The 26,151-nt window shown below is 47.7% G+C and overlaps 1 protein-coding gene across 2 annotated transcripts in view; it reads left to right on the top strand.

Moving 5' to 3' along the window:
• FCHSD2 (FCH and double SH3 domains 2) overlaps nt 1-26,151 on the top strand; it is a 164,381-nt gene that overhangs the window by 97,345 nt on the left and 40,885 nt on the right. For both annotated transcript variants that reach the window (XM_086481591.1, XM_086481590.1), the window contains exon 9: nt 22,085-22,207. In XM_086481591.1, coding sequence (XP_086337717.1) covers nt 22,085-22,207 — 123 coding nt within the window. The remainder of the gene's footprint in view (nt 1-22,084; nt 22,208-26,151) is intronic.

Raw genomic sequence — 26,151 nt, 5'->3', positions numbered from 1 at the left:
AGCTGTCACGGTTTGAGGCTGGGCCGGCCACTAGCGAGTGACAGACGCTCTCTATGAACCCCTCTGCCCTCCCGAAAGGGAAAAGGAGAGAGAACAAGGGAGAGAGACTTTATGGTTTGGAAAAGAAACTGAAACAGCTTTAATGGAACAGTAACAATAAAAGAAACAATAAGAATAAGGGAATAATGTATCTATTTGTACATATTGTAGAGATTTCAAACCCAATACCGAACCCAACTGCCCCCACCCCGATGACGACCCGTCCCCCCCACGCTGCAGGGCGGGCACTGGGGCAGTCCCAGGCTGGACTGGGCAGCAGACAGGGACGGGAGGCAGGAGCTGGGCTCAGGCCCTGGATTCAGGGACGCACGGGGCGGGATGGACGACAGAAGGACAGACAGAGCCCTCCTCAGGTGTCGCCACCGAAGGAGAGAGCTTGACCCTGGGGACCCCTCAGCTTTGCACTGACCGTGCCGTCCGTGGGGTGGAACACTCGGTGGGTCAGGTTTGGGTCCCCTGGCCGGTTGGCTCCTCCCTGCAGGGGCGGCCTTTTTCGGGCTGGGGACCCTTTTCCCTCCCGCAGCCCAACACGGGCACAAGCCTCAGCAGTGACCTTGGTGGCTCCAAGAACCAGTCCCAGGCAGGGCCTCTCTGCAGCCCATCCCTTGGGGCTGGCTGTGACCCTCAGGGGTTGGCACTGCTGGGAGCAGTCCCTGGCTGGGGACACGTGCTGCTGGTTCAGACAGGGCCGTCAGTTGGAGGGGAATGAACTGAAAAGTTAAAGCACTGAAGCACAATTAGTTCTGATTTAGCCTGAAGCAGGACAGGAGCAAGTTGGGGGGCTGTTGAGTGGGACCAGTAGCATCTCAGGCATCATAGGACTTACTCAGTTCCTCGGTGCCTGCTCTTTCAGGATGAGGTCAGGATTTTATCCACTCTGTAGCCCAGGTGAGATTCCTGTGACCCCACCACCTACACAGTGAGGTACGACTGCAGTACCAGTTTCATTAGCTTGCTTGAAGTCAGGGTTATTACCTCACCTTTTCGTCGGGGCAGCTGGTTTTGTGTGTGGCAGAGATGTGCATTTTAAATTAGTTTCAGGCTGGTTTTCAGACGTATTCAGTAACCTGTAGATAAATCCTTTCTCTAAATAATACCTCAGAATGTTACTTGTTTAATGCAGTAACATTTTCAGACAAACTACCCCACCTCCCCTGCCTTCAAAGTCTCCCTACTCCTCAGCTGAAGTATCAGTTTTACAACAGAGCCATTAGAAATCATGTGGAAAGTCGGGGAAAAAAAGTGATTTTGTTCTCTCTTGTTAAAGACAATTCTTTGTCTAGAACAGTTGTTTTAAATGGCATTTAGGTATAAAATGATGGCTGCTTGGTACTGCTCCTTGGGAGTGCATCAGTATGGATTTCCCCAAAGAGTTGAAACTTCCCGTGTTTTTCTAGTTGTTAAAAACTTGAAAGATGATAAACTTCAGAAAAAAGCTGTGAAGAAATTTCGGCTGATACTTGGCTGTATTCCTGGGTGAGAAAGTAAAGCTTGCACTTGTTTACAGGTGTTTCAGAGACTGCTTCTGTTTGCATCCGTCATGAACAATTTCTTTGTAGGTTTGAGTTTTAATCGGGTTATGGTTTCCAAACGGAGGGTTGTACTGTGTGGGTTGTGCTGGTGAGAGGGTCGTTGGGAGGTGGGGTTGGCTTGGCTGCAACCGGCCCGGCCCTGGCCGTGCGGCACTGCCTGCTGCTGGCTGTGGGTTCGAGTTGTAGAGCAGCACTTGGAAACCATCGCTTCGGACCAGCTGCGTGCCCAGACAGCGCTCGCGTTCCCAGAACCCTTGAAACTTCCCTGACTTGGACGTCGTGCCTGGCACGTACATTGATATGATAGATGAGCCGATTTGGCTGTCTGGTGCTATCTTAAATCGCCTTTGATTTTAGTGTGCTAAAGCCTAGCTCTTGTTTACTGGCCTTTGATCCAAAGGTGGCAATTTGTGTGACTGCTCTGAAAGGCTTTCGTGCCCCTTTCACCAAGTGGTAGCTTTATAATTACGCCTTCGCTCTGTAGCACCCAGCTCCCTTCTCTAGACCGGGCTTTTGCCGAGACAGGCTGGACTGGATGATCCTTGAGGACCCTTCCAGCCTGGTATTCCGTGGTTCTGTGCTGATAACTCTTTTGCTACACACTCACATCCCTTGACTACGTAGTGAAGAGGGCAAACCAGTGACGTTCGTGATGGGACGTGTACATCAAAGGCTGGTCATCGCATCCTGCGCGCGTCGAACTGAGCGAGGCGGGTCCCGTTAGCGCGTGCCTTGGCTTGTCCGTCAGCGGTTTGTAAGCAGGGAAACCCAATAAAGGTTCACAGCCTTGGTAAGAGAAGGGAGGGGTGGTGATATTTTTGCAGTAACAGCGTTGGTTTCTGCTGGCACAAGGTGTTTGTGAAGCTGCTGTCAGTAAAGCGTAACGTGCGTTGGGTTCCTCCGTGTTCAGAAGGAGCCAGCGTTGCTCTTGGTCCTTGTATCTGACTCAGCAGTGCTGCTGTTGTGCTGTCCTGTGACAGATCAATCACAAATGCATGTTGTGGCTTTATTTATTTTCCTGGAGCAGGCAACAAATCGGCATTTTCATTGGCGGGATTCCTGGTGACCCACAGCTTCTGATAATTTGCAGTAGTTCGGAATACATGGCTTTCTTTTGCAGCATTTTGATGCAGAGAATTAAAAACGATTCGCTGCGCTGCGTTTGAAAGCCATCACAAACAAAACGCAGAGGTGCTCAGAAAGAAAACGCAAAATGCTTCCAGCATTTTCAAAAGAGTTGAGAATTACTGCTACAGCGCCGCCCTAGTTCGTCAGTATCCCCAGTAACCGAGAAGCAAAACCATTCTAGAGCTCCCTTTAGAAAAGATTTTCATCTTGTTGCCTGTTTCTGGGTCTGTCCTTTTTGTCCAGAATTTCCCTCTGGATGTGCCAGTTGTGCCACAGAGCTGAGCTCTGCGTTTCAGCCCTGTAGTCAAATTAAAATAAAATAAAGTAAAATAAAAAAGGCATAGGCTAAAGCATCGTAGTGTTTTATTCTTTGCCGGTTTCCTGACAAGCTGCCTGGGAGCCGTGGCCATCACCTGCTGGCTCAGCTACAGCCTGCAAACCCTTTCAAGCGCGAGGGGCTGCCTGGGGCTCGGGCTCCTGCGGAAGTTTAAGCGGAGGTCAGAAGGAAGTGTGAGACGGTGGTTGGAGGGAATTCAGGGCTGGTTTGATACATGGCTTTTTAGAAGCTTTATTATGGCCGCGTTTCATTTCTTGCTGCTCTGCTCTTCACGCCTCTGTAAGTGCCTCTCATGAACCGCCTCCGAATGTGGCTTTGTAGAGCAACTTCTAACGAGGAAATGTTGATCTAAAAAAAAAAGAAGGTGTCCTGAACATTTTAAATAATTCCTGCGTTATTTTTAGTAGAAAGAGAGAACTAAAACTTAAATTGATTTCAAAGTCTGGATGTTTATAGATGACAGGAGCGTCAGCTCAGCGGTTTATTCCATTGCAGCCGGTGGGCGCACGTGTGTGCGTGCGAGTCACGGGGCTCAGGACAGACTCGCCGGAGCTTCACACGAACCGAGGGCTTTGACACAGTGTAAAATGTTTTAGTAAAGTGTTTTGTTTTGTTTCTCTGGTATGTTTTCAGAATCTGGTGCTCTCCAGGGTTTCCCTTTCAGTGCTTGTATTTCAAAGTTAAAATCTTTGAGGAAAATCTGCCTTAAGATTTCAAAGGTGTTTTATAGAGCTAAGTCATCAGTGGAGCTTCGTGGCTGGTGCCAAATCGGTGTAACTAAACACTGGAAGAATCCTGAATGGTGCTGGAGGGTATATTAATAAAAAAAAACCCATCAAAAACCCCTCAATCAAAAAGAAACCCTACCACACCATTGGCAATCAAGTGTGATCTTAACGTTGGGGATCTGCTTACAGATAGTGATGCTTTCTTAATGAACAACGGCAAGTTCTCAGGAAGGCAGCAACCAGTACCAGCAGGTATTTCTGAATAAGGCGCTCTGCTGCTTTGAAAAATTGATTTCGTATCCTACCTGGGGCGGTCGTTGGTGTTTGAGGGCTGCGTTGGAGGAGCCGTGTTTGGTCTTTGTGGTTTCAGGAGGGGGTTTTGTATTGTTGTAAGCACCAGTCATCTTTCCTGTTTCTCCTGTACTTTCCAGTTGGCTTGCCCTATGAGGAAGTGCAGTTGTGTAATTTGGCTCTGGTTCCTGATCAGAGTTCTTGTGATACGGCGGGTTTAAATAGAAACTTGGTGTTATGTCACTTCCCTGGAACGGATCCGTACTGGTGCATGGGTGATGGTACCGAGAAGTGTCCCAGCGTTCCCTTTTCTGTGTGAGATCAGGTTTTAATCAGTTTTGATTACAGGTGATGGGTACTGTTTTCACATCCTTGCCTGCTTTTAAGCACTGTCTTGAAGGGTTCTGACGGAGAGAGCTGTCTGGCTCTGGAGGAGCGAGCTGGCAGGCACGAGGGTTAACGTGAGCAGAGGTTGAGCCGTTGCAAGGGAACACCAAGAGCGGGTGTAGTACCCGGAGCACATGGTGGAGGCGGAGACGCTGAGAAAATTGAGTTTGCTCAGCCTGAGAAAAGACAAGGAGATACTAACAGTCTTAATGACCTGCAGCTACCTCGCGGGGAGCCCGTGGAGAAGACTGAGCCAGGCTTTTTGGTTTTGAAGGTGATGACATGGTGGGAGGCAGACAAATGGAAACCCAGGGAATCCTGATTAAATACAAAGAAAACGTTTTGCTGTGAATATGGTCAAAGAAAAATAGAGGCACAGGGAGGGGAGGAATGTCCTGCCTTGGAGGCATTCAGAGCTTGACTGGGTGCGGCCTTGAGCAGCCTGATCTGTTTGGCCCTGCTCTGAGCCGAGGTCGGACCGGTATCTCCCTTTCACCCTAAATTAATCTATGGTTCTGTGAAATAACGTTTTCTGCTAAGAAGATCCTGCTTTGGAACCCCTAACTTCCAGTTTCTGGCGGGTTTTTTCTGCCCTTAACTGGAGGAACTGCCGGAGCCGGCAGTGATAGAAGAGTCACGTTGATGACCCCTGTCTTTTCTGTGTCAGCGTTGTTGGGAGTTCTTGTGAAGCTGGCTTGACACCTCTTTCTTCGGCGTAGTTACCCACCGCTCTTACCAAGCGCTTCTAAGGATCATTTAAAACAAATGTAAATACAGACCCCAAACCTTTCTTGCACAACTGAGGTTCAGCTGAAGCTGGCAGTGTTTATAAAAATGACCCGAGATTGAGGACTTGCTGGTTTTCAGTGAATAGTTCAGCTTGTGCCCAGAAACTAATAGGATGTGTACGGCAAAAGGTTCTTTCCCCTGGTGACTCTGATTTGAAGAGTAAGTTGACACGTTAGCTGAAGGTCTTAAATTGTCTCGGGAATGTTATCCTAGCCGCGGTTGGCCACTGTGCGTCCCGTGTTAATAAAAGGTTAACGTTTGCGTGAGTGCATGTTTCTGTAGACTCCAGAACAGGCAGAACCAATATTATCGCTGTAAGAAATCATTTTACGTACACATTATTGTTTTATGCTTTTTAGAATGATTTAGAAGCACCCAGGGAATTACTTCTCTAAAATGGAGATTCTGTCCTAAATGAAAAAATAGCATTAAGATAAAATAATTTGGAAGTCACTAGAGGTTTCCATTTGCTTCTATAAATCTCTTTTATTAATTCAATACTAGCTATTCTTTCAAGATCCTGTAATACTCCCTTTAAAATGTAGAGGGAATTCATGTAAGTGAAAGAACTATTGTTTCACTGTCCATTCTTATCAGCTGCAAGACACAAATATTTTCTAATTACCATTAAGCCGGCCGTAGATGGCATTATCTGCAGTATCAGATGGGCACAGCAGCTTCCCTTTACGGAGGGGCGGCGAGCGTGCCTTGCTTTCTCGTGTTCATTCCCCTGAACGGAGGATGAGGAAGGGAAGCCAGTTCCCCAACACGTGTTACGAGTGTTCCAGAAGGTGCTTGTTGGAGGCTTCACAATAGCTGATACCACCACAGTGGTATATCAGCTGATACCACCACAGCGCTTTCCCTGCCAGGGACACCAGCCTGTGCACAGACGTGCACATAAAACCTGGGGGAAATGAATTCTCTTAAGAAGGCCCTGCTTGCAGTGTGGTTATGCATCCATGGAAATTGGTGAATACTTAATACAAAATTGTGCTCTCCTGTTTAGGCTTTTTCTTACATGCTCATAGAATCGTAGAACAGTTTGGGTTGGAAGAGACCTTGAGATCATAGAGTCCAACCTCTGTCCTAGCTCTGTCCCTAAGTACAACACCCGCCCATCTCTTCAACACCTCCAGGCACGGTGACTCCACCACCTCCCTGGGCAGGCTGTTCCAATGCCTGACAACCCTTTCAGTAAAGAAATTCTTCCTAATACCCGGCCTGAACCTCCCCTGCTGCAGCTTGAGGCCATTTTCCCTTGTTCTGTCCCTTGTTACTAGGGAGAACAGACTGACCCCCGCCTCGCTACAGCCTCCTTTCAGGCAGGCATAGAGAGCGATAGGGTCTGCCCTCAGCCTCCTCTTCTCCAGACTCAACAGCCTCAGATCCCTCAGCCGTTCCTCACATGACACATGCTCCAAATCCTTCACTAGCTTGGTAGCCCACCTCTGCGCCCTCTCCAGCACCTCGGTGGCGTGTATCACACTTCCCAGTTGATACCCAAGTGCTGCGTTGGAGAACTTTAGCTCCGTCACAGTCGATTGAGTATGTGCAAGCTCTAAGGTTTTGAGCGTTTATATTCCGGCTGCCTGTGAGTAAACATCTACCGGGAAGTGAAAAGAGGCTTCCCGCTAAAAGCAGAACCAGTTCTGGTGGTAGTTTTGGCAAAATCACAAGCGAGGGAAGTTTAGATGGCCGTAACAGTCGGTGGTACTGCCATCGCTAGCTGTGGTAGCATCCAGTATTTTCAGTTTCAGATCCACCACTCGCGCCCTGGAGGACCAGGTTGCTCATCACACAGCCCTTGCGAGCCGCCTCGAGACAAATGAGTGGGTCTGAATCACAACCCTTGCCGTGGTACAGATGAAAAACCGAGCGGTGGTCACATTTGCCTGGTGACACTCACTGCTGTCTCACCTCGTGTTTTAACCACAAGGCAACTCCTTGTTGCGTTTGGTCCGAAAAGGCTGTTTGTTTCCAGGGGACTGAGTATGTATTCCTCGGTGGGCGGAGAGCCTAAAGACAGAGCGTGGCAAAGCCCAATATATAAATCAGGGCAACTTAATTATCTTAAAATAATAACCATTTTTCATGGGATAATAAAACTATTTCTTCATAATGCTTCTGACTTGTCAGCGAGTTTTCCTTTGGCGTTTTGACAGAAATAACTTTAGAAAAGGGTTGATTGCAAAAAAAAATGTAGTGTGATTTTACAGATGCTTGTGAAAGGCATTTCCTGAATAGGAGGTTACGTAGGAGAAGTCGTGGATGGTTTTATACGAGAATGTTAACAGGAGGCTGGTATCGGCGGTGCGGTGAGGGGGTGTGACTTGGGAAGGAATAAGGAGAAATAATTGGTGGTGAGGGGTGAACGCAGTGCAGCAGAACAAGGAAAATGACTCGAAAGGCAAAAAATTCAAAATTATTGCTAGGAAGAGGGCTCAAGGAAAGGTGTGAGGGTTAAGTTTGGGGAGGAGGTACCTGACAGGAACCCGGGAGGTCTTGTTGAGAAATCTAGTTTCAGGAGTTAAATAAAACTTAAAAACATAATTGGGGTTGGGTTTTCCTTTTGGCTTTTAAAGCTTTTATGTGGAAACCATTGAGGATTTGGATTTGGCTTCAAGATTTTACTGTCAAATGTCATAAAACTGCCTATTTTGAACAGGAAATGAGACTTTGCCATCTTGTTTCAAAGCCGCGCCGTGATACCATGAGAACGGTTCCCGAAACACTTGGCTCTGCCGGAAGGCAGCCGGCCTGCCTTCGCGCCGCTCTGCGGAGAAAGCCCCGAGCTCAGGAAGCACCTGGCGTGCTCCGGGTGGGGGGCAGGTGGGGCTACGCCGAAAAGTTGTGACTGGAAACGTGCGACATTCCTGGTTTAGAAGTCGGGAGTCCCGAACAGATCATTCCCGGGGTTCTGGTTGGCTGGGGGTTTTGTTTTTAGCAACTCGGGGTTCACTTGAAGAACTGAAGACGCAGGAAAAGATTTTTCCTCAGTGTTTTTATCTATCGCTTGCAACCACCCAACGTCCCAGTGAGTTACCTGGATTTTACACATATTGACATTGAAACTATGCGAGAAGCTCATGTACCGTTTTTAAGATGGATGTGTGTGCACAGGTTTTGTCCTGTTAAATGAGGTATTGAACTAGAAACGTTATTGAAACTGTGGGCTAAGAACATGTGTAAGTTGAAGGGCGGCCTGTAGGACTTCTCTGTCTGAGAAACGATCTGTCCTGTGCCCCCAGAGTGGTTATTTAGGACCGAAGTCATAACGGAGTTGGTACTGAAAACGTTCAGATGCTCTGTTGGATGATTTGAAGTGAAATCCAAAGGTTTCTGTGAATAACAGCTGCTTCCATAAAAATGAAATCTCTAGCTGTCTTGCTAGGTGTTTCATTTTTGGGGAAACCTAGCCAATGTAGGTTGTAAATCGCAGGTGGTCGTCTGGACTCTTTGGAGCTAGTGGCAGGGGTGAGCTGTTGCTAATCCTCTACCAAAGCCTCTAGGAATGGTAGAAAAATTTTAAGTGTTTGAAGCACAGCCTTGCTATAGATGTTGTGGTCTTCAAGGAACGTGGAAAGCGGTTTAGAAGGCGGCAAAACGTGTCATAATGACCATCTTTTGATGGAGACTGTGAGGACTGGGGTAGTGTCTTGCACGTCAATGGCAGGAGAAAACATTTCCACATGACTTAGCTTGTGGAAGAGGTAGAAGCACTACAAGGAGGAGATAAGACCCAAAATAGCACAAGCCCAGTAAGTGTAAGATGGAAAATGTCACACTGAATTTGAAGCATAATTAAAAATAAATTAAAAAAAAAAAAAAAAGTTATTGGGAAAATGGCTTCTAATCTGTTACGATGTCACCCTGGAGGGAGACAAACCCGGGAGGAGTTTTTGCGCAACTGAGAAGCTTTACGTAGGGTGCGGCTGTCAAATTGGGAGATGCTCTTTATTCTTTCCGCTTCCAAAGCTTTGCTTCGCTGTTTCAACCGAAGTCTGTGTGGTGACAGCGGAGGTGTGTCCTGGTCCGGATGGATGGAGGTGAGGAGCTGGCCGTCGGCTGTCCCAGCCTGCGCGGGCAGCGGCTGTTTGAGCCAGCCTTTAGAAAACTTCCCTGCCTCGGGATCGCTTCCCGCAGCCGAGCTCTGAGCTCAGGAGCCGTTAGGGGTGCTGCGGCTGGCGGCAGGGGCTCGAAAGGCACCACACGAGATGGGGTTTCGGCTCCTTTGGAGAGGTCAGGAAATCGCTCAGGGCTCCGGCAGCGATGGATGGGGCGTGCGACTGGTGTTGGAAGAGAGGCCTGTTCCTTCCCGGTGCGCTGCGCTGCGAGGACCTGAACGGAGCCGATCCGTGCGCCTGTGGAAGGGCGCTGGGAGGCGAGAAATTCCTGTTCAGCGTTCACAACTTGCTGGGGAGATGATGGATTGGGAAGCGGGCCGAAAAGCTTGGTCAAGGGAGGAGGAGGAGGGGCAATCCTGTGGTAGGATTTGTCCATCTACCTGCTAGTTTTCATGCAGAAAAAACAAGAAAAAAATGCCATCTGTTCAAGTTGCCATCTCTGCTCAAAAGGCTTTGGAGCCGGGATGAACCCCCTGGTTGTGGAAGGGAGGCGGATGGATTCGTTAGATCCGTCGTGCCGGACGGCTGACTAGCTGGAACGGTGTAGTCCAACCGAACAAGGACGTTGTTTTGTAATGTTGTACAAATGATTGACGCACTAAGGGGACTGCCGGTAGGATCTGAATGCTAATGAAGAGCCATCGTGGTTCTCTGGTGTACCTGGGGTTGCTCGTCGTTAACGGGCAGAACCTGCTCAGTGCAGCGGGTCCGTCAGAAGCATCGAGCAGCAGCCTTCAGCTGGTACCTGTTAAACGTCTCCATGGATTTCAGAAACTTCAGGGAAGTCTAAATGCTCAGGTTCAAGGGCTTTAATCTGGCGTAACTCAGAAGTTGTGGGAGCTGAAAGTGACCTAAAGATGCTGGAAGAAAATTTGTTTGAAAGAATCGTGACGATATCCTGATTTTTGGGTGCCTGAATTTATTTGGAGAAGCTACTTTTGACTGAAGTGTAAAACCAGGTATGTGGAGATAGGTAGAAATCAGGTTTCTAGTTCAAGCTAAAGAATGTTAGAAATTAAATTTTTAGACTGCTCCTATTAATCGAATGGTTCAAATGTTTTATACTAGAGCTTAGATATAATGACTTAATTTAATAGACGGTAATTCAGTGTAATAAAAGCAAAATTGAAAAAGTCACGGAGTGCTAAGAAAAAGGTGGATAAAAAGAAGACAGCAAATCTGAGTGAGAAGCATCTTTTGTCTAAGTAAAATCTTCAAAATATTTGTGACTCTGTGTATACCCAAATAATTTAACAAGTTTTGGTCGTTGAACCACTTCTGTCGTGCTCTGCTCTTCGTTCAGTTGGATTATTATCGTGTATTTTTATGGTATGTGTATGTGATTTCAGGTATGAATGTCTCTGTTTAAACTCTGTACCAACGTTCACCATTTAGCACGGACCCTGCTGTCTAGTTGGGTCTAGAAGCCCCATTTCTGACTGAAAAGGGGATATCAGGGTCAGTGTTCATCGAATTAACCTTGGTGAAAGTCTCAGTTTATTTAATAGCGAAGACTAGAGAGCCTTCTGTCAAAGAAGTCCCGGGTTCCTTGGGGATTTAATCACTTCTTCCGAGGTGATTTAAACGTTGCTTGCTCCGCTCTGACTGCAGCGTGTCCTTAGGGCGTCTGAGCAGTGTTACTGTGCCATGACGTCGTGTTTAAAAAGCTTTGAGCGTTAATCAGAGAGTGCGCAGCGCGGCTGGAATAAGTTGGAAAAGAAGCTTACTTTAACGCAATTATGTTCATCAAATGGTGTTATGAGGGTAAAATGCATTTCGGTTTTTCTGATCAGGCCATGCTGGAGGAGCGGTTCAGGGAAGAGTTTAACACCGCCTGATCCCATTTTGTTCCCTTTTCTGTTGGTTCCTTTTTTTTACCCATCCCTGTCGCGTCTCAAACAGAAGCTTAGAAAATACTGTCAGCTCCTGGAGAAGGTGGTACAGCCAGTGAACCCATCAGTTCTTGGTGAGGAAAGCGGCCTGTAGTGGGGGGGGGGTTGTGCCAGGCTTTGTGTTGGGGGTGGGGGGAGTCTGTTTAAAAGGGAGGAACCTTTCACAGTCCCTTTAATTACAGGCTTCAGACTAAAATGGTCTTTTTCCTCATCCGCTGGTGCTTATAAGGGCTGCATGCGTAAATCGTTAGCCTCCTTCCCCGGGGAATAAATGAGAATGGACTACTAAAAGTCATAAAACGTAATTGGCACATGGAATTCCCGAGCGATATTTGGGAAACACAGATTAATCTTCTGTGCTGCAATGCAGCTGCTATACCTTTGGCATACCCCTCCGATGTTTTTTCCTTTATTGTTGGAGATAATTTCTTGCATTGTTCCAGGATTCTATAATTATTACAGTAATCGCAGCACTGTGACTCTGAGCCATGTGCCTTTTAAGAACACGTTGCTCATTTGTGTAGATTGCAACAATTCCTAAAAATAGTTTCACGTGCTTTGGTCCTTCATTCTTAGTCTGACTGGAAAAGGGTGTTTAGTAATCCTTTAGCAGAGTGCCTTTTCAGGAACGTGGGGTTCACTGGTGAAATATGCTCTGCCCTTGTCATACTGTTCTGTTATAAACATAAATTCCATTTATTAAACAGAAAATGTAAAAAACACATTTTAATTGGAGTTGGAAAACATCTTCATTATCCTGGGAAGACGCTTTGTGTTGCAGGTTAGACAGTGCAACGTTACATTTGCAGGACCACAGCAAACCACAGGTTCTGTCTGTTTGGCCTGGTGAGAACCTGAAGTGCTCAGTCACAGATTAAATTTATTGAAGTTTTTAATAATGCCATCACTAAACTTATTCTCTGAGCGTCTTTTGAAAAGCCTGTTCACTGAGCAGTTTGCTGGAGGTCACAGGTAACGTTAAACCCATGTACAGAAAAAAAACCCGTATGGAAGTGATAAACCCAACCAGCACTTGGGAGCAACAGCCTGTGTGGGAGCAGGAAGGGTTTTGTTCAGCGAATTCATTGGCAGAAGTAAGCGAAGAGCACACTGGACAAAACGTTACCAGCTGTTAAAATGATAATACAGAGATTGAATCAACTGAACAGAAGCTAAAACCAGCAATGGCGAAATAGGTGGTTAAAAAGATGGAAGGATGCAAAGTAAAACCTCAGGAGGAATGCATGTGGTCAGTATCTGAAAATATTTTCTTTACACTTTTTTTTAATGCATTTTATCTGCCCAGGGAGTATTTTTAACTGTAAGAATCACGGGATTTGGTATGAAATGCATTTTCACGTGCGCCGTTGTGCCAGCGTGGGGTTTCTGTTCCTGAGTCAATACTGCAGCAGAACAGCGAAGGCTTTTCCAGAAGAGCCCGTGTGTCCTGCTCAAGGATGTTCATCTCTCGTGCGAGGGCTTTATGGGGACTTGCTGGTGAACCCGCAGCTTTGCCCCAGTGGACGGCCGTAACACGGGGAAGTCTCAAGAGCTTCCTTGGAGGTGGGTCTGAGTTTGCGTGTGATTAAATCCCGTGGGAGCTGAGAGGCGCCATGGTTCTACCCCCTTCCTGAGCAAAGGACATTTCGTCAACCTGCCTTCCAAAGGATGCCGAAATAGATCTGCATTTTTCAATCTGAGCAACAAAATCATTCATTGTTGGGGCCATTTTGCTGCTGAAATAAAAAATAAGAAAGCCAGCTGCAGTTGTTAGACGTGCCACGTACTCCGGTGCTGCTCAGCCGTCGTTACGATGGCGCTGATGGGGTCACATAAGAATCCTTGAATAGCAGAAATCGGTGGCAAAATGCGGCCTGATTTAAATACACGTTTTTCCACGTGAAGGAAGCCAGATATTATTGGCAGGAACAGTACAGAGTCCTCTTCAGATGTGAAGGTAACGTGACAGTGACACAGTCTGCTGCAAAGCCTTCTTCTGAGTGTTCCATTCGAGACAGAATTTATTTTCCCAAGAATGATGGAGTATAAGAGCAAAGATGTTTGCACCAGTGCGATTTATTGAAAATTAATCATGGCAGGAGAGGGATCCCCTTGGGATTTATTCCAGTGCTGTGAAAGAAAAAGCAAAATACAGCCACGAAGTCATTGGAGACGATGCTTAACAACTTTTGGGAGAAGTGGCTGTGTTTCTCGATTAGAAAGAATCTGTTTTCATCTTCCAGGGTTTTTTAAGCCTTATATGGTGCAATTGGAAGATTTCCCATCCTGATGGCAATCTTGCATCAGGGTATTCCCGCTGATTTCCCCTGAAGTGTTAATTTTATGCTGTCTTCAGCAGGTAACTCTCGGGGCTGTCTGCCTCACGGGGCAAGGAGTTACAAAGGAGATTTCCTTCCCTGCCTGTGTTCACCTACCAGACCCTCATCGTTAAATGCGACAACTACAGGGCATTACCATGAGATTTGAGGCGGCAAATCTAGGAGGAGTACTTCATATTATCATTAATTTTGCTTCTACTTGTTTTAAAAGGACTTGTCTCTGGATTGGGGGAGGGTGGTGGGCATCTGTTGGTGGCCAATTCCATGTTTTTCTGTGCTCAGAGCAGACTTCAGTGCACCAGCCACGAAGGTTTTGTCATGAAAAACAATGACCCTGCCTAAATTGTAAAGGAACAAAATGATGTGCAGAACAATCATCAAGTGACTAATGAGACAAAACAAAGAACTTGCAAACAAGCCCAAAACGATTGACACTAGAAAATAACAAAGCGCTGGGGTAAGGGAAAGTGCAACGTGTGTTTATGAGCGCCGAGCTGAAGGGCGAGCAAACAGAGGTCAGGGCACTTGTCTTCTAGTGTTTATTGTTCCCATGTTTGCCGTGAGGAAGGCTCCTTCTCGAGGTTGGGGGGAACGAGGAGGAAACGAAGAGAGCTTCTGCAACCTTTGTTGGTTTAAATAGACACTTTATACGTTTTGCAGCCTTTTTCGTCACGTTCTCTTCCTACCTGTTGGTCTGCTTTGTTTCTTTCCACTCGTTCCCAGATTTTTCTATCCTTTCTCCCCTCCTGAGCAGTATGGGTATGTGCCTGGAATATCTTTCCCTTCCTTGTTCGCAGCTGCTGTTTCAGCATGTGCTTCTGAGGAACACGCAGCCGCGCAGGGTGTCGATGGAAGAAAGAAGAAAATGAAAAGAAACAGGAGAAGCTGATCAGCTTGGCAGCAGCAGCACAGCGAGACAGTTACAAAAATGCCCTAGAATTATTTTTGTATGAAACTGCAAGAAGGAGCAGAAGCCGGAGAGGCAGCAGAGGGTCTTTCTTTAGGGCCTCTTGAGTCATTGGGCCAAAACCTCCTTCGTTTCAAGGAGGTGTGAACAGGTTGGTGGCTGGGGACGTAGAAGAGTCTGCTCTAAGTGCAGTGAGGGCCAGCGCAGCAGAAACGTCTGCAAGCTGCTGCCCTTGTTGTTTGTTTTGGCTGACACTTTGTCACCGACAATGATCCGCGTTCAGAGAAACCACGTGCTGCAGGAGTTGAGGGGAGCTGAGGTGCCCAGGCCGCTTGGCTGTCCCCCTGTGCTTTAGGGTTGGGGTCTATGAAATACTTCCAGGGTAGGGCTGAAGGTGCCGTGTTACAGAGGAAGCAATCAAAAGCAGTTTTAATTGGGAAAGTCAAGTGAAAATAGAGTGGGTTTGTTGCAGCGTTTGATTTTTACAAAGTGTGGAGGGGACCAGCACGAGCAGGCGGACAACGTTCCGCGCAGGAACGCGCGCGCTGGGTGAGGAGCAAACGCTGGTGGAACCCTGGTGCTCTTCAGAAAGCTTTTCTCCCGGTTCACATCCCAGGGAGCTGCAGGGCAGCGGTCGTCGAAGCAGACCCAAGAGTTTCAGCCCCATCCTCCTTTTTACACTTGCCTCTTCGGGACTGGTCCCAGCTCTTGTAGCTCTGCCTTTTGAGTAGCAGCTGCCTGCCCCAAATCGGAGGCCTTCCTCCCCCTGGTCGGGTGTATCTTCTTTAGGGCGGTTGTGTTTCCCCGTTGTGGGACCCCACTGCATTCCAGACGTTCGGCAGGCAGAACGAGCTTGTGATGCTTCACCGAGAGTGAGCTGGATCCGGACTTCACTGTAAAGCAGCTTTGGATGCGCAGGATGATCCTGGGGTACCGATAATTTTACGGCCTTGGGCCTTACGGCGTTGGGTGCAGACTGTGGGGCTGTCCTACTGCTCACTCGCAATTCTGGTTTTGCAGAGCTGAGCTTGGATGGTCCTTCCTCCTCGTGGGCTGAGGAAATCCAGCGCTAACTTTTTGATCCAGGGAAGAGGGTGGGGTTTTGTCATCTGCTTTTCGGAGCAGCTTTCTCTTCTGGCACAGCTGGCTTGGCAGAAAAATAAGGTTTTTATCGAGTGGCCAGCCTGTAAAGGGCAGGCCGGGCACAAGCTTCCCGTCGTTTGGAAGTCAGGCTTCAGGCTTCGATGCGGCGCTCGGCGCGGACGCTGCGCCGTTGTTCCTGCAGGATGGGGATGGCTGCGGGATGCAGACGCTCGCCCTGGGTGTGCGTCAGCCGATACCCGGTTGCTGCGGGCGTGCTGCTCGGGGACCCGTCTGTGGCTTTGATCTTGGGTTTGTGGGTAATTTATAGAATATAGACGTTGCGTTTTGTTGACAAACACTCCCAGACCTGATTTACTTTTATGTTGGGGTGTCTCGATGGAGAAGGGAGTATCAGCAGCGACAAACACTGCAGTGATGGAAGAATCGAAAAAGAAAAAGACATCAAGCAAGCCAGCTGCTCTTCTGGGTTAGGAGAAATTGATGCCTAGAATAAATTGCTACCAGGAATCAGCGTTTTTAAGGGGCTATCGCTGCGGAATGTAACTGTTCAGTGAAAAGGATGGGTTTTCCTGACCTTCCTTCCTTTCTCTCCCAACGTCCTTGGGAAGTGCTGTTACGTATCGCTGACCAAATACTGCTGAGTTCGGCAAAACCAGCTGATTCAAGTTGTTGACTTTATTACTTCAGAGTTTTAGATGAGTTTTTAAAATACTCTGTCCTTCACTCTCAAATTATATGAGGGCTGTTGCTATGCTTGGGATAAAATACGTACAAACCGCTCTTGTTCTTGACCTCTCACAGACCCAGAAGAGTCCTTAAGATAATGTCGTAATAGTAATAATTCCTGTTAACAATTTAGCTGTTATCATACGTAACCCAACCTTTGCTTTTTATATTCCTTGTTATGTTCTGAGGTATTTGCCTATAAAAATTAAAACACTGGAGTCTCATTTGCCAGAATCATTCAGCTGAAAAACCCCAGACTGTACTGTCTGTGAGCTCGCCCTCTTTATTTAATGGATTATAGGTGAAGTTTGAAACACAAACACTCAAGAAGCTTCACTCTGCAAGCTTGGTATGTAATTTATGTTGGGGCTTTTTAATGGTAAGTAAGAAAAGGCTGAGAGGTAGTGTTAGAGAAAATGTGGGATGAAAGATAGAGTCCCTGTTCTTGGTAGGTTACAGGGTGTTTTCAAACCAAAACAGATCAGGGATAGATAAAACAGCGTTTCTAATGCAAATGAGAGTAGGGTGGTCTAAGAATTTAATTTTCGTGTTTAATAGGCTACCTAAAATAGATTGAGGGTGGCAACTATGATACGGATCTCCCCTTTTATTTGGGGGTTTTGCTGTGATTACCAAACGGGAAAATACCTCCCCTTGCCGTGATGCAATACCATTGACTTGGTGGAACAGTTATCGCTGCACAAACACAATGATTTTTGTTCGGTTCATTTAAAACTTTTCCTTATCTTTTCGTTTTCAGACGGTAGGCCGGGTGGGGTAGGGTCAGATCTCATTTCGTTGTGTTACCTCCACCCACGTAAGGAAATTCTTTGCCTTCAGCATCAGCTGGGTTGTTTCCGGCAGCGCGGTGGCAGCTCCCGAGGCATTTGTGAAGGCTTTGAGCGCTCGGCGCAGGCAGAATGAGCTCAGGTGAAGTGTTGCGTGGCATCAGCTCGCAAAAGGATGGCTCTCCACGCGTGAAAGCTGAATTTGATCCTCGATGGTCGTCTTACTGAAAGAGTGGGGTTCCCGTGAGGATTAGAAAGTTCAAAAATCTATAAAAATATAAATGCCTGTGTTTGAAAAGATGAGATTATTTCTAGGCGGTGATGACTTGTATGAGACCAGCGTGAATTAGTCAGTGAAAACCCACGTGGCTTTACAAGTGTGATTTTAATTGTAGTTTTTTTAACTTAGTACTGTAAGGTCCGGGTTTTGGTGCCTAGCGGATTCCGATCGCGAAACGAGAGGCTTAATTTGAGTTTAAACTGTACGAATGTTGGGCAGAGCTTCAGCCCAGCCTCGCAGGTCCTGTGCGAGACAAACACGAGTAACAGGAACATTTCAGAAATACATGGGATTAAATGGAAGACTCGCCGTGGTGGCTTTGCGTGACTTTGGTGTGCGTTACGCCTGGGTCAGGTACCACCCGTTTTTTCTTTGGGGTTTGGGAAGGAATGGGTCTTTTAAAATAAAAAACACGTAGTAGTTTAGCTTGTTCCCCATCTTCTCCAAGAAAGTGAAATGGTAATTTTCAAATGGAGCGTGGCTGAGACCTGTGAATGTTCTAGTGAGGAAACCTCAGTTACGTGAGCGAACGTGGTACGTTCAACGCAGTCTTTGTCCTGCATCGTTATCATCTTCGGTTAAGAACAACGGCCCAAAAGCAATCAACTGTACTAACGATATCTAAAATAGTTTTATTTATGTCTTTGCTGTTGAAGAAACCTTTATGGAAAGTGGAATGATGAAAGCCGATGCATCCAAGTTCCTAAAATGTTTAATACAACCTCTTGAATTATAAAGGAAGAACCTCCTGAGGATATGGATCTGAACTGGGACTGAAATTTTGTTCCTAGGAGAACTATCTTATGTTGTACTTGAGACTTGATGTTGAAATTAGAAAAATGTTGTCATCCTGTGCCCCCCACCCCCCATCATTTTATTGATTTGAATGGGTGTGTAGGATTTCTTACCAAAATGCACTTTAATTTGGTGGTGTCCATTGCCTTTGCGAGCGCTCTCGGTTCTTAGTCCTCATTTCAGCGATTGTTTTCTAAAGTTTTGCCTCGGGTGGGGGAGCAGCTTTGCACCTGTACTATGACAATGCCACTATAAAGAAATGATTGCTTAAAAAACATTGACTTTTTTCTGTCCTTGGAACTCGTAATACTGTGATGCTTAACTTCACATTATCTTAGTTCTGATGCCAGATTTGTTTTAAAAAAATTCCTTTTGAGGTTGAAAAGAGGGCAGGCTTTTCAGCCTGATTGTAATACAGTAAGTGATTTAGTAATCTTTTGAGATTCAGGCAGAGAACAAAAGCCATTGTAGTGGAATGATGTGTGTTGGGTTTTTCAAAAAAAAAAAAAAAAAAAGAAAGAATTTTTCCATTTCCCCTTCAAGTTGTGTGATCAGAAATTGTGGGAAGACTTTTTTATTTCAAACCTAAATTGTGATGTTCAGTGGTTCGGGTCAGAGTGTTTGTAAGTAGATGAGATTCAGATTGTGAAATCCCACAGGAATATTAATTTCTAGCGTATAGTTCAGCAAGCCAGATCTTTTGGTTTCGTGTTAACGTGTCCAGCTTGATCTAAGAATTACCGTTTTGTAGGAGGAATAGATGTGCCGTCATTGAGAGCAGTTTGCTTCGCTCGTCCTGTACCTGGCGGGACGTCACGTTTTCGGTGCAGCCGTGAGGTTTCTGGAGCTGCACGCTCAGCCGTGGGGTTCCCTCGGCTGACAAACGTGCCCGTGTTGTCTTGCGCTGGCTTCAATACCTTCCATTCTGGCAGCCCTCACCGGTATTTAAGAACTTCATCGTACTGAAACCGCTTTTAATTAATGCAAGGAGAAAGGCTGTAACGCAGCGTCCCCCCGCTGACGGATTTGTAGCCTTCCTGATGTTTTGCCGCACTTCCCTTTGACGGGCTTTCCGACATGGCTTTCTTGTATAGCTCAGTGTCCCACCGAGGGGGTTATTCCGGCATCTCAGCACCAAGCGGCAGAGCTGCGGTCGTTGCAAGAGGAGCGGGGGAATAACGAAGTTAATGGTTATACATCTTGTTATATTCCTAGAACTCCAGAGGGCAACCGCGGATGAATTCATTCCTAATGCCCGGTGGGTGATAGTTGCAGGGGAGAAACACGTGTTGAGACGGGCTTCAGCTCGCCCAGCGTTGTACGACCGCGTGTGTCCGAGCTGATTGCCCGGGCGCTCTTCGCGGTCAGTGGGGAGGAGCAGGCACCGAGCACGCTGCGGTTCACCTGACCTGATTTAGCCATCTGCCTCGGAGGGGGCTGAATCCCACCCCAGCAGTACCAGCTCCTCTCCACTGCCTCTAAGAAGGACCTGGAGTGACAAGCTCCGGCGTTGATGGCTGCACTGGAGAAGTCTGAAGTGAAGCGACGCGAACCCCTCCTGCTGGGTTTAACATTCAAAGACCACGTGGGCTTGATCTGAAGGCCGGGGGATGGAGCTCGGAAACACTCGTTTATAGCACACCGGAATGCAAAAATCGCGGCTGCTTGGCCAACTGAGCGTTTAGAATTGCTTTGCCGGAGTTTAAACCATTTCTTTACCTTTATTAGCAGAGTTGCCCCCCAGCCCGGTGTTTGGTCTGCAAAGCTTTAGGAACAAATACGCTTGATCATAAAAGTCTGCAGGTTCCTGGCGGGCGGGGGGGGTTTCAGGGTCGCTGTCGTCACGCAGCCGGCCTCCCAAGAGATCGTTTTGGCAATTTTATACGTCGTTTGTGTTCCCTGGAAGCGCCGGGCAGGCCTGCTGCTGGGTCTGCCCGTGGTTGGTGTGGAAATAAATGCCCTTGAAATGGGACGGTGACTTTGGCGCTCCTGTAGCTGCGACACCCAGGGCTCGTCCCTTTCGCCTTTTCAAAGCACAGCGAGTGTTAAAATCCCCGGGCTCCCCTCGGGGCTGTGCCGTGCCAGCTAACTGCTCCTCGCAGGATGAGTTCCAGTAGAGCTGTGCCTAGAGCAGGACAGGCTGAAGCTGCGTGTGGAGGCTTCTTAGGGGCTTTGCGCTTGGAATTTCGTGACATTTTTATCGATTCAACTTCCCAGCCCTAAGCTCATTGTACGTAATGCTTTTAATAATAAATTTTTTAAAAAAAAATTATGCTTCACAGAGTATCTAGTAGAGCTGACATCACCTGTGAGAGCCTGGAGGAGTGAACCTAGAGCTCTTCCCCAGCCGTACAGTGCATCTTCCTTCTCTTCACAGAGCCTTCCCGTGGCCGGGGGCCTCCAGTAGCCACCCTGGCCGCTGACCCCTCGAGCACAGCCTCTGCTGCGGGGTAGCTGCGGTGCGGCTGAGCGAGCCGCTGCGTGGTGGCACCTTGGAAGGAATTCCCGTGTCGGCCGCTGGTTTGGTTTGCTTTCTGGCAGCCGTCGTTTTGGCCCAGGCAAGGTGGGGGCAGGTTTAATGGTGGAAGGAAGAAATGAGCCTGTGCCAGGAAGGACCTTACACCTGGGAGGTGGAGGATGAAGGCAGGAGTGTGGTGTAAAGTGGAGTTTGGGTACAAAATTTTGGACACGAGGATTCAAGTGGTACAATTTTATTGTTTTCCTCAGAGCATCCTCCGCTGAGGGTGTCGGTATGTGAAGTTGTGATTTCATCTGGGGGTCGCTGTAGCTGCGTGCTGATGGGGGGGGGGGTGAAGCTTTTTTTTGCCGAAGGAAAAATCTCTTCTGTTCATAAGTTTTGAACGATTTCGGTCTGTAGGCCTCGTCTTAAATGTTGGGCTTGATTTTGCTGGGGCAGAAACTGTTTCTTAAGGCTTGTGCAATTTCACCCTTTTTTTCCCCACCTGCCTTTTTCAAAATGATTTAAATAATCAAACGCAGTTTTACGTAGGAGTGCCCTCTCGAACCATTTGCCGTCTGGTATACACTGTTTGAGTGAATATACTGTTTAAGTGGATATCTGTGAAATTTGGTGTGTTAAAAAATATATCAAAGATATGTTTAAATATATCCAGAGTTGAGTATTTAACTGGAATTGTCAGCCGCTTGCAGAGCTGTACGTGTTTCATACAGCCCTTGCGTTAAACCTACGTGTAACCTGGGCCACGCGATTGGATTTTACGGCTCTGGTTGCCGCGGGGCTTTAGAGCGTGGACTTTGGTGTCCTCCTCTGGTCACTGCTGAGGTCCTGATAGATTTTCGTTGTGTCTTCGGTGCTTCTGTGCCCGAAAGGGACGCGCTGTGCTCGTGCGAGAGGGCGGCTGTTGCTGAGCGGTGGTCAGCAGAGCGCTGTGCAGATGTGGCGTGTCGGGGTCACGCCGTGCCGAGGGTGGCCCAGTGACTCGAGGGGCGCTCTGGCTGGGAGGAGCCCCAGATCCTTGCAGTTGCTGGGTCCCTTTGCTGACAGAAACGACGTTCCCCTGAGCGTACTCGCTTCTCCAGACCTGCCCTCCCTGCTCGGCCATGCCCGCCTTACACAACTGGATGGAGATCACCTCATGGCAGTCTCGCTGTTGTTTCGGTGCTCTGTGGTGCCATCTGATGGAAACAAAGCACTGTCGTTCCTCCTTGTCAAAAATGAAGGACATCCACCTGTCATTAGCCAGGCTAATCATTAATTATGGGGGAATATGCATCCAAAAAAAAAAAAAAAATCATGTGAGCATCTTGCAAATCTAACCGTGAATACTGATCTATCCTACACAAAAGTACACAGGGCTTTTCTTAATTTTCTTAAATTCTTTCCCTCCTGCAGGCTCTTGATGGAAATGTATATGATCACCTTAAGGATTATTTAATGGCATTCAGCAGGACTGAACTAGAGACATGCCAAGCTGTACAAAACACATTCCAGTTCTTACTGGAGACTTCCAGCAGGGTAAGTTTTAACTGAATGCTCCTTTGTAACTGAATACTTACGGCATATATGAGTTCCCAGGCTTAAGACCGGCTTCCAAAATAACGACAAAACTGAAGGGTTATTATTTTTGGTGACTCCTGAGGGGTATCAAGTTAAAAGAAACTAGACAGTTTTCCTGGGGGAGGATTTTTCCTGTTGCCACCCAGATTGCGTTCCCGCGAGTGCCTTTACACGGGACAAGATCTTTAGAGAACAGTGATCAAGAGATGTTCAGTTTTACTCACTCGGTGTGTTTGGACAGAGAAATTGCAGCTGAGAGTTCTGCGCTGTGTAACCTGGAACCGCATTAGTCATCCCTCACAGTAAAGCCCTGTGAAACTGTCTGGATCGTTTCTTAATAATTGACTGTCAGCTTAAAAACCAAAACATTACGGGGTTTTCTCCCGTGAGTTAAGAATGGCAAATACAGAAAACGGATTAGAGTCTTGTCATGGATGGGGCTTGTTTGCTTTGTCGAGCAGCCAGAATCAGAAATACGTGGTTGCTTCCAGGATAATTTTGATATTTAAATAATTCGTCTGCCAGGTTAAAAAAAAAAAAAAAAAAAAAAAAAAAGCCATTTGAGCTCAAAGGAGCTGCTTTGGTGCAGTCATAATATTCCTTTGCACACTTACCTTAACCACCCGCCCAGAAACAGAGCTCATTTATGCAGGGACCTGGGTAGAGAAAACCTACTTAACACGTTCCTTATTCACCTGCAGACGTGCCAACTTATTAGATCTAAGGTGAGTGGATTAAAGATTGGCTTCACGCTAGCTTGTCTTTGCATTTACTTGGCAGCCACTGCAAAGATAATGGAAATACCATTTTATCATCTGTTGGGAAAGGACTTTCAATCATTTAGATTGTGTATATCCTTCAGGTCGCCTTAAATTATCTTCCCCCCAAAAATGCCACTTTTTAAATCTTGTAACTAAATATGCTTCCGTATAATGCCTGCGTATTTGTAATTAATTTCTCGGTGTTGTATGAAATCCTCGGTATTCAGAACTCTTGGAGAGCTGCCTGGCTGGGGCTTGGAGCTGACGAAACTGCCATTTCCACAGAGCCCATTTGCGTAGGAAAACCTTCGTCGTGCGTTGGTGTGCGCCGAGCGTGTGCTAGCGTGTGTTAGCTTGTGCTAGCCAGCCTCTGGGGCCAGGAGCCCGCAGGGCTGCCTTCTTTCACCCAGTAACCCCGCCATGCTGTGTGTCGGAGGGAAAGCGTTCTGTTTCTGCTTTACTACGTTAGTACAACGCCCGGGGAGCGAGCAGAAATGTAAATACAGCTGTCAGGTCTGAACAGGATCCTTGCGACGGGTTTGCAGCGCATCGGCACCGCTTTCCTCCTGGCAGGTCGAGGGCGCAGAGGAGAAACGTTGGCGTTGCATCGCTGCTGAAAACGTCTGTCTTGCGCTGAAATGCCAGACTTGTGAATTGGGGGGTTATTCCATGGACACAGGCTTTGCTCGTCCTCTCTGTGGAACTTACAGCCTCGCCTGTAGGTCCGGGTTGCAGGAATCAGTCAGCCCGGAGAGGAGAGGGGGATCTGGAGTAGGAACGTTGCAGGAATCGGTCAGCTCGGAAAGCAGAGGGGGATCCGGAGTAGGAACTTTATACCGAAAGCTATGCCTGTGTTTCAAAAGTAGCTTGAGTGCTAAAACACGTAACAGGTTCGTTAGAAACTTGGAATAAAAACCAGCCTGCCATCAAAGCAAAGATTTTAAATATTTATTGGGGTTTTTTTACTCTTTTGCCTGTTCTGTGTTAGTTTTAAGTACAAGATCACAAGCTTGCCAAGCTACGTTTAGAAAAGACGCTTTAGATCATCGGTAGAAGTGCTTTCGTGTTTCCAGCTGAACTATATTTCTCTGTACAGGGTGGAATTAAATGGTATTTGCTTTAGCACAAGACAAGTTCCTTCCCAAAAGTGCCTGCCTGCCTCTCGAGTGCCAGAGAGCCACGGGTGGCTGCTTCGCATGGGCAGGGCTGTGCTGAGTCCAGCGGCTTAGGAGACTGTCAGTTGCCTGACGCTAGCACAGGTTGAGGGGGAACATCTCAAAAACAAGGTTTCTGTATAAAAGGAAGGTTTTTCACAGTTTCTCCTAGCATTGTTTGTTGTAGCTTTGGAGGTTTTGTTACTGCTGGGTCGGGGTGACCCATGTCATTCCTCTGGCATGTCCAGGAAATACTGCCCTCTGACACTGAGCATATGAAAACGGAGTTTAACTTCCTTTGCACTTCAGCAGTCTTACTCAAGACTTGTATTTCTTGCGCTTCTCTTTTGGAAAAAAAAAAGCTGATTTTCTTTGGAACGTTTTTTGAAATTCCATTTGCTGTTTTGAATAACATTTCTGTGATGTTTCTGGTAAGAAGCTTCACCAACCTAGGGCAAATCATTTCGTTTATGCACGTCTCTGACTGTGCCTTCTTTCTGCATGTGGTATGTATTTTAACATTTGGTTTCAAGTCTATTTTATCATGTCAGGTGACACTGACTTCATAAAGAAACCGTGTGAGAATGTTGACTTAATTTCTGAATAACAGGAAATCTATTTGGACGAGTTGCTGCTTAATCCTGAAAATACTGTGTTGCTTGGGAGTCTCTTCTTTCTTTCTAACAATTGTCAAATATATTGTGCAAAATGCTCCGGGGGGTTAGTTTGCTGAGCTTGCACACTCTCCCGAGTCTCACGTTACCATAGAATCACAGAAATGGTTTGGGCTGGAAGGGACCTCTCAAGGCCATCTGGTCCAGCCCCCCTGCAGGGAGCAGGGACACCTTCAGCTGGATCAGGGTGCTCAGAGCCCCGTCCAGCCTGACCTTGAGTGTTCCCAGGGATGGGGCTTCCACCACCTCTCTGGGCAACCCGTGCCTGTGCCTCACCACCCTCACAGGGAAGAATTTCTTCCCAATATCTCATCTCAATCTCCCCTTTTGCAGTGTGAAACCGTTACCCCTCATCCTGTCACTGTCCTCCCTGATCCAGAGTCCCTCCCCACCTCTCCTGCAGCCCCTTTCAGCACTGAAGGCCGCTCCAAGGTCTCCCCGGAGCCTTCTCTTCTCCAGGCTGAACACCCCCAACTCCCAGCCTGTCCTCACAGGGAGCTGCTCCAGCCCCTCAGCATCTTCGTGGCCTCCTCTGGACCCGCTCCAGCAGGTCCGTGTCTGTCTTGTGCTGGTGCCCCCAGAGCTGGACGCAGCCCTGCAGGGGGGTCTCACCAGAGCGGAGCAGAGGGGCAGAATCCCCTCCCTCGCCCTGCTGGCCACGCTGCTCTGGGTGCAGCCCAGGAGGCCGTTGGCTTTCTGGGCTGCCAGCGCCCGTTGCTGCCTCATGTCCAGCTTTTCACCCACCAGCACCCCCAAGTCCTTCTCCCCAGCACTGCTCTCCATCCCCCAGACTGTACCTGTGCTTGGGATTGCCCCGAGCCACGTGCAGGACCTTGCACTCGGCCTTGTTGAACCTCATGAGGTTCACACAGACCCACCTCTCCAGCCTGTCCAGGTCCCTCTGGATGCCCTCCCTTCCCTCCAGCGTGTCGACCTCACCACACAGCTTGGTGTCGTCCCCAAACTTGCTGAGGGGACACTCGATGTCACCATCTGTGTCATTGATGAAGGTATTAAACAGCACTGGTCCCAGTATGGAACCCTGAGGGACGCCACTTGTCACCGGTCTCCATCTGGACGTGGAGCTGTTGACCACTACCCTCTGGATGCGACCATCCAGCCAATTCCTCACCCACCGACCAGTCCACCCCTCAAATCCTTATCTCTGCAATTTGAAGAGGAGGATGTTGTCGGGGACCATGTCAAAGGCCTTGCAGAAGCCCAGACAGACGGCGTCCGTGGTTCTTCCCTTGTCCTCTGATGTGGTCACTCCATCGTAGAAGGCCACTGTGTTGGTCAGGCAGGACTGGCCC

Source organism: Leptosomus discolor, chromosome 1 (assembly GCF_034619465.1).
Source record: "Leptosomus discolor isolate bLepDis1 chromosome 1, bLepDis1.hap2, whole genome shotgun sequence".
In the NCBI taxonomy this organism is placed as follows: Eukaryota; Metazoa; Chordata; class Aves; order Leptosomiformes; family Leptosomidae; genus Leptosomus; species Leptosomus discolor.
The sequence above is the reverse complement of the archived record's forward strand: the minus strand, read 5'-3'. Positions and strand labels throughout refer to the sequence as shown.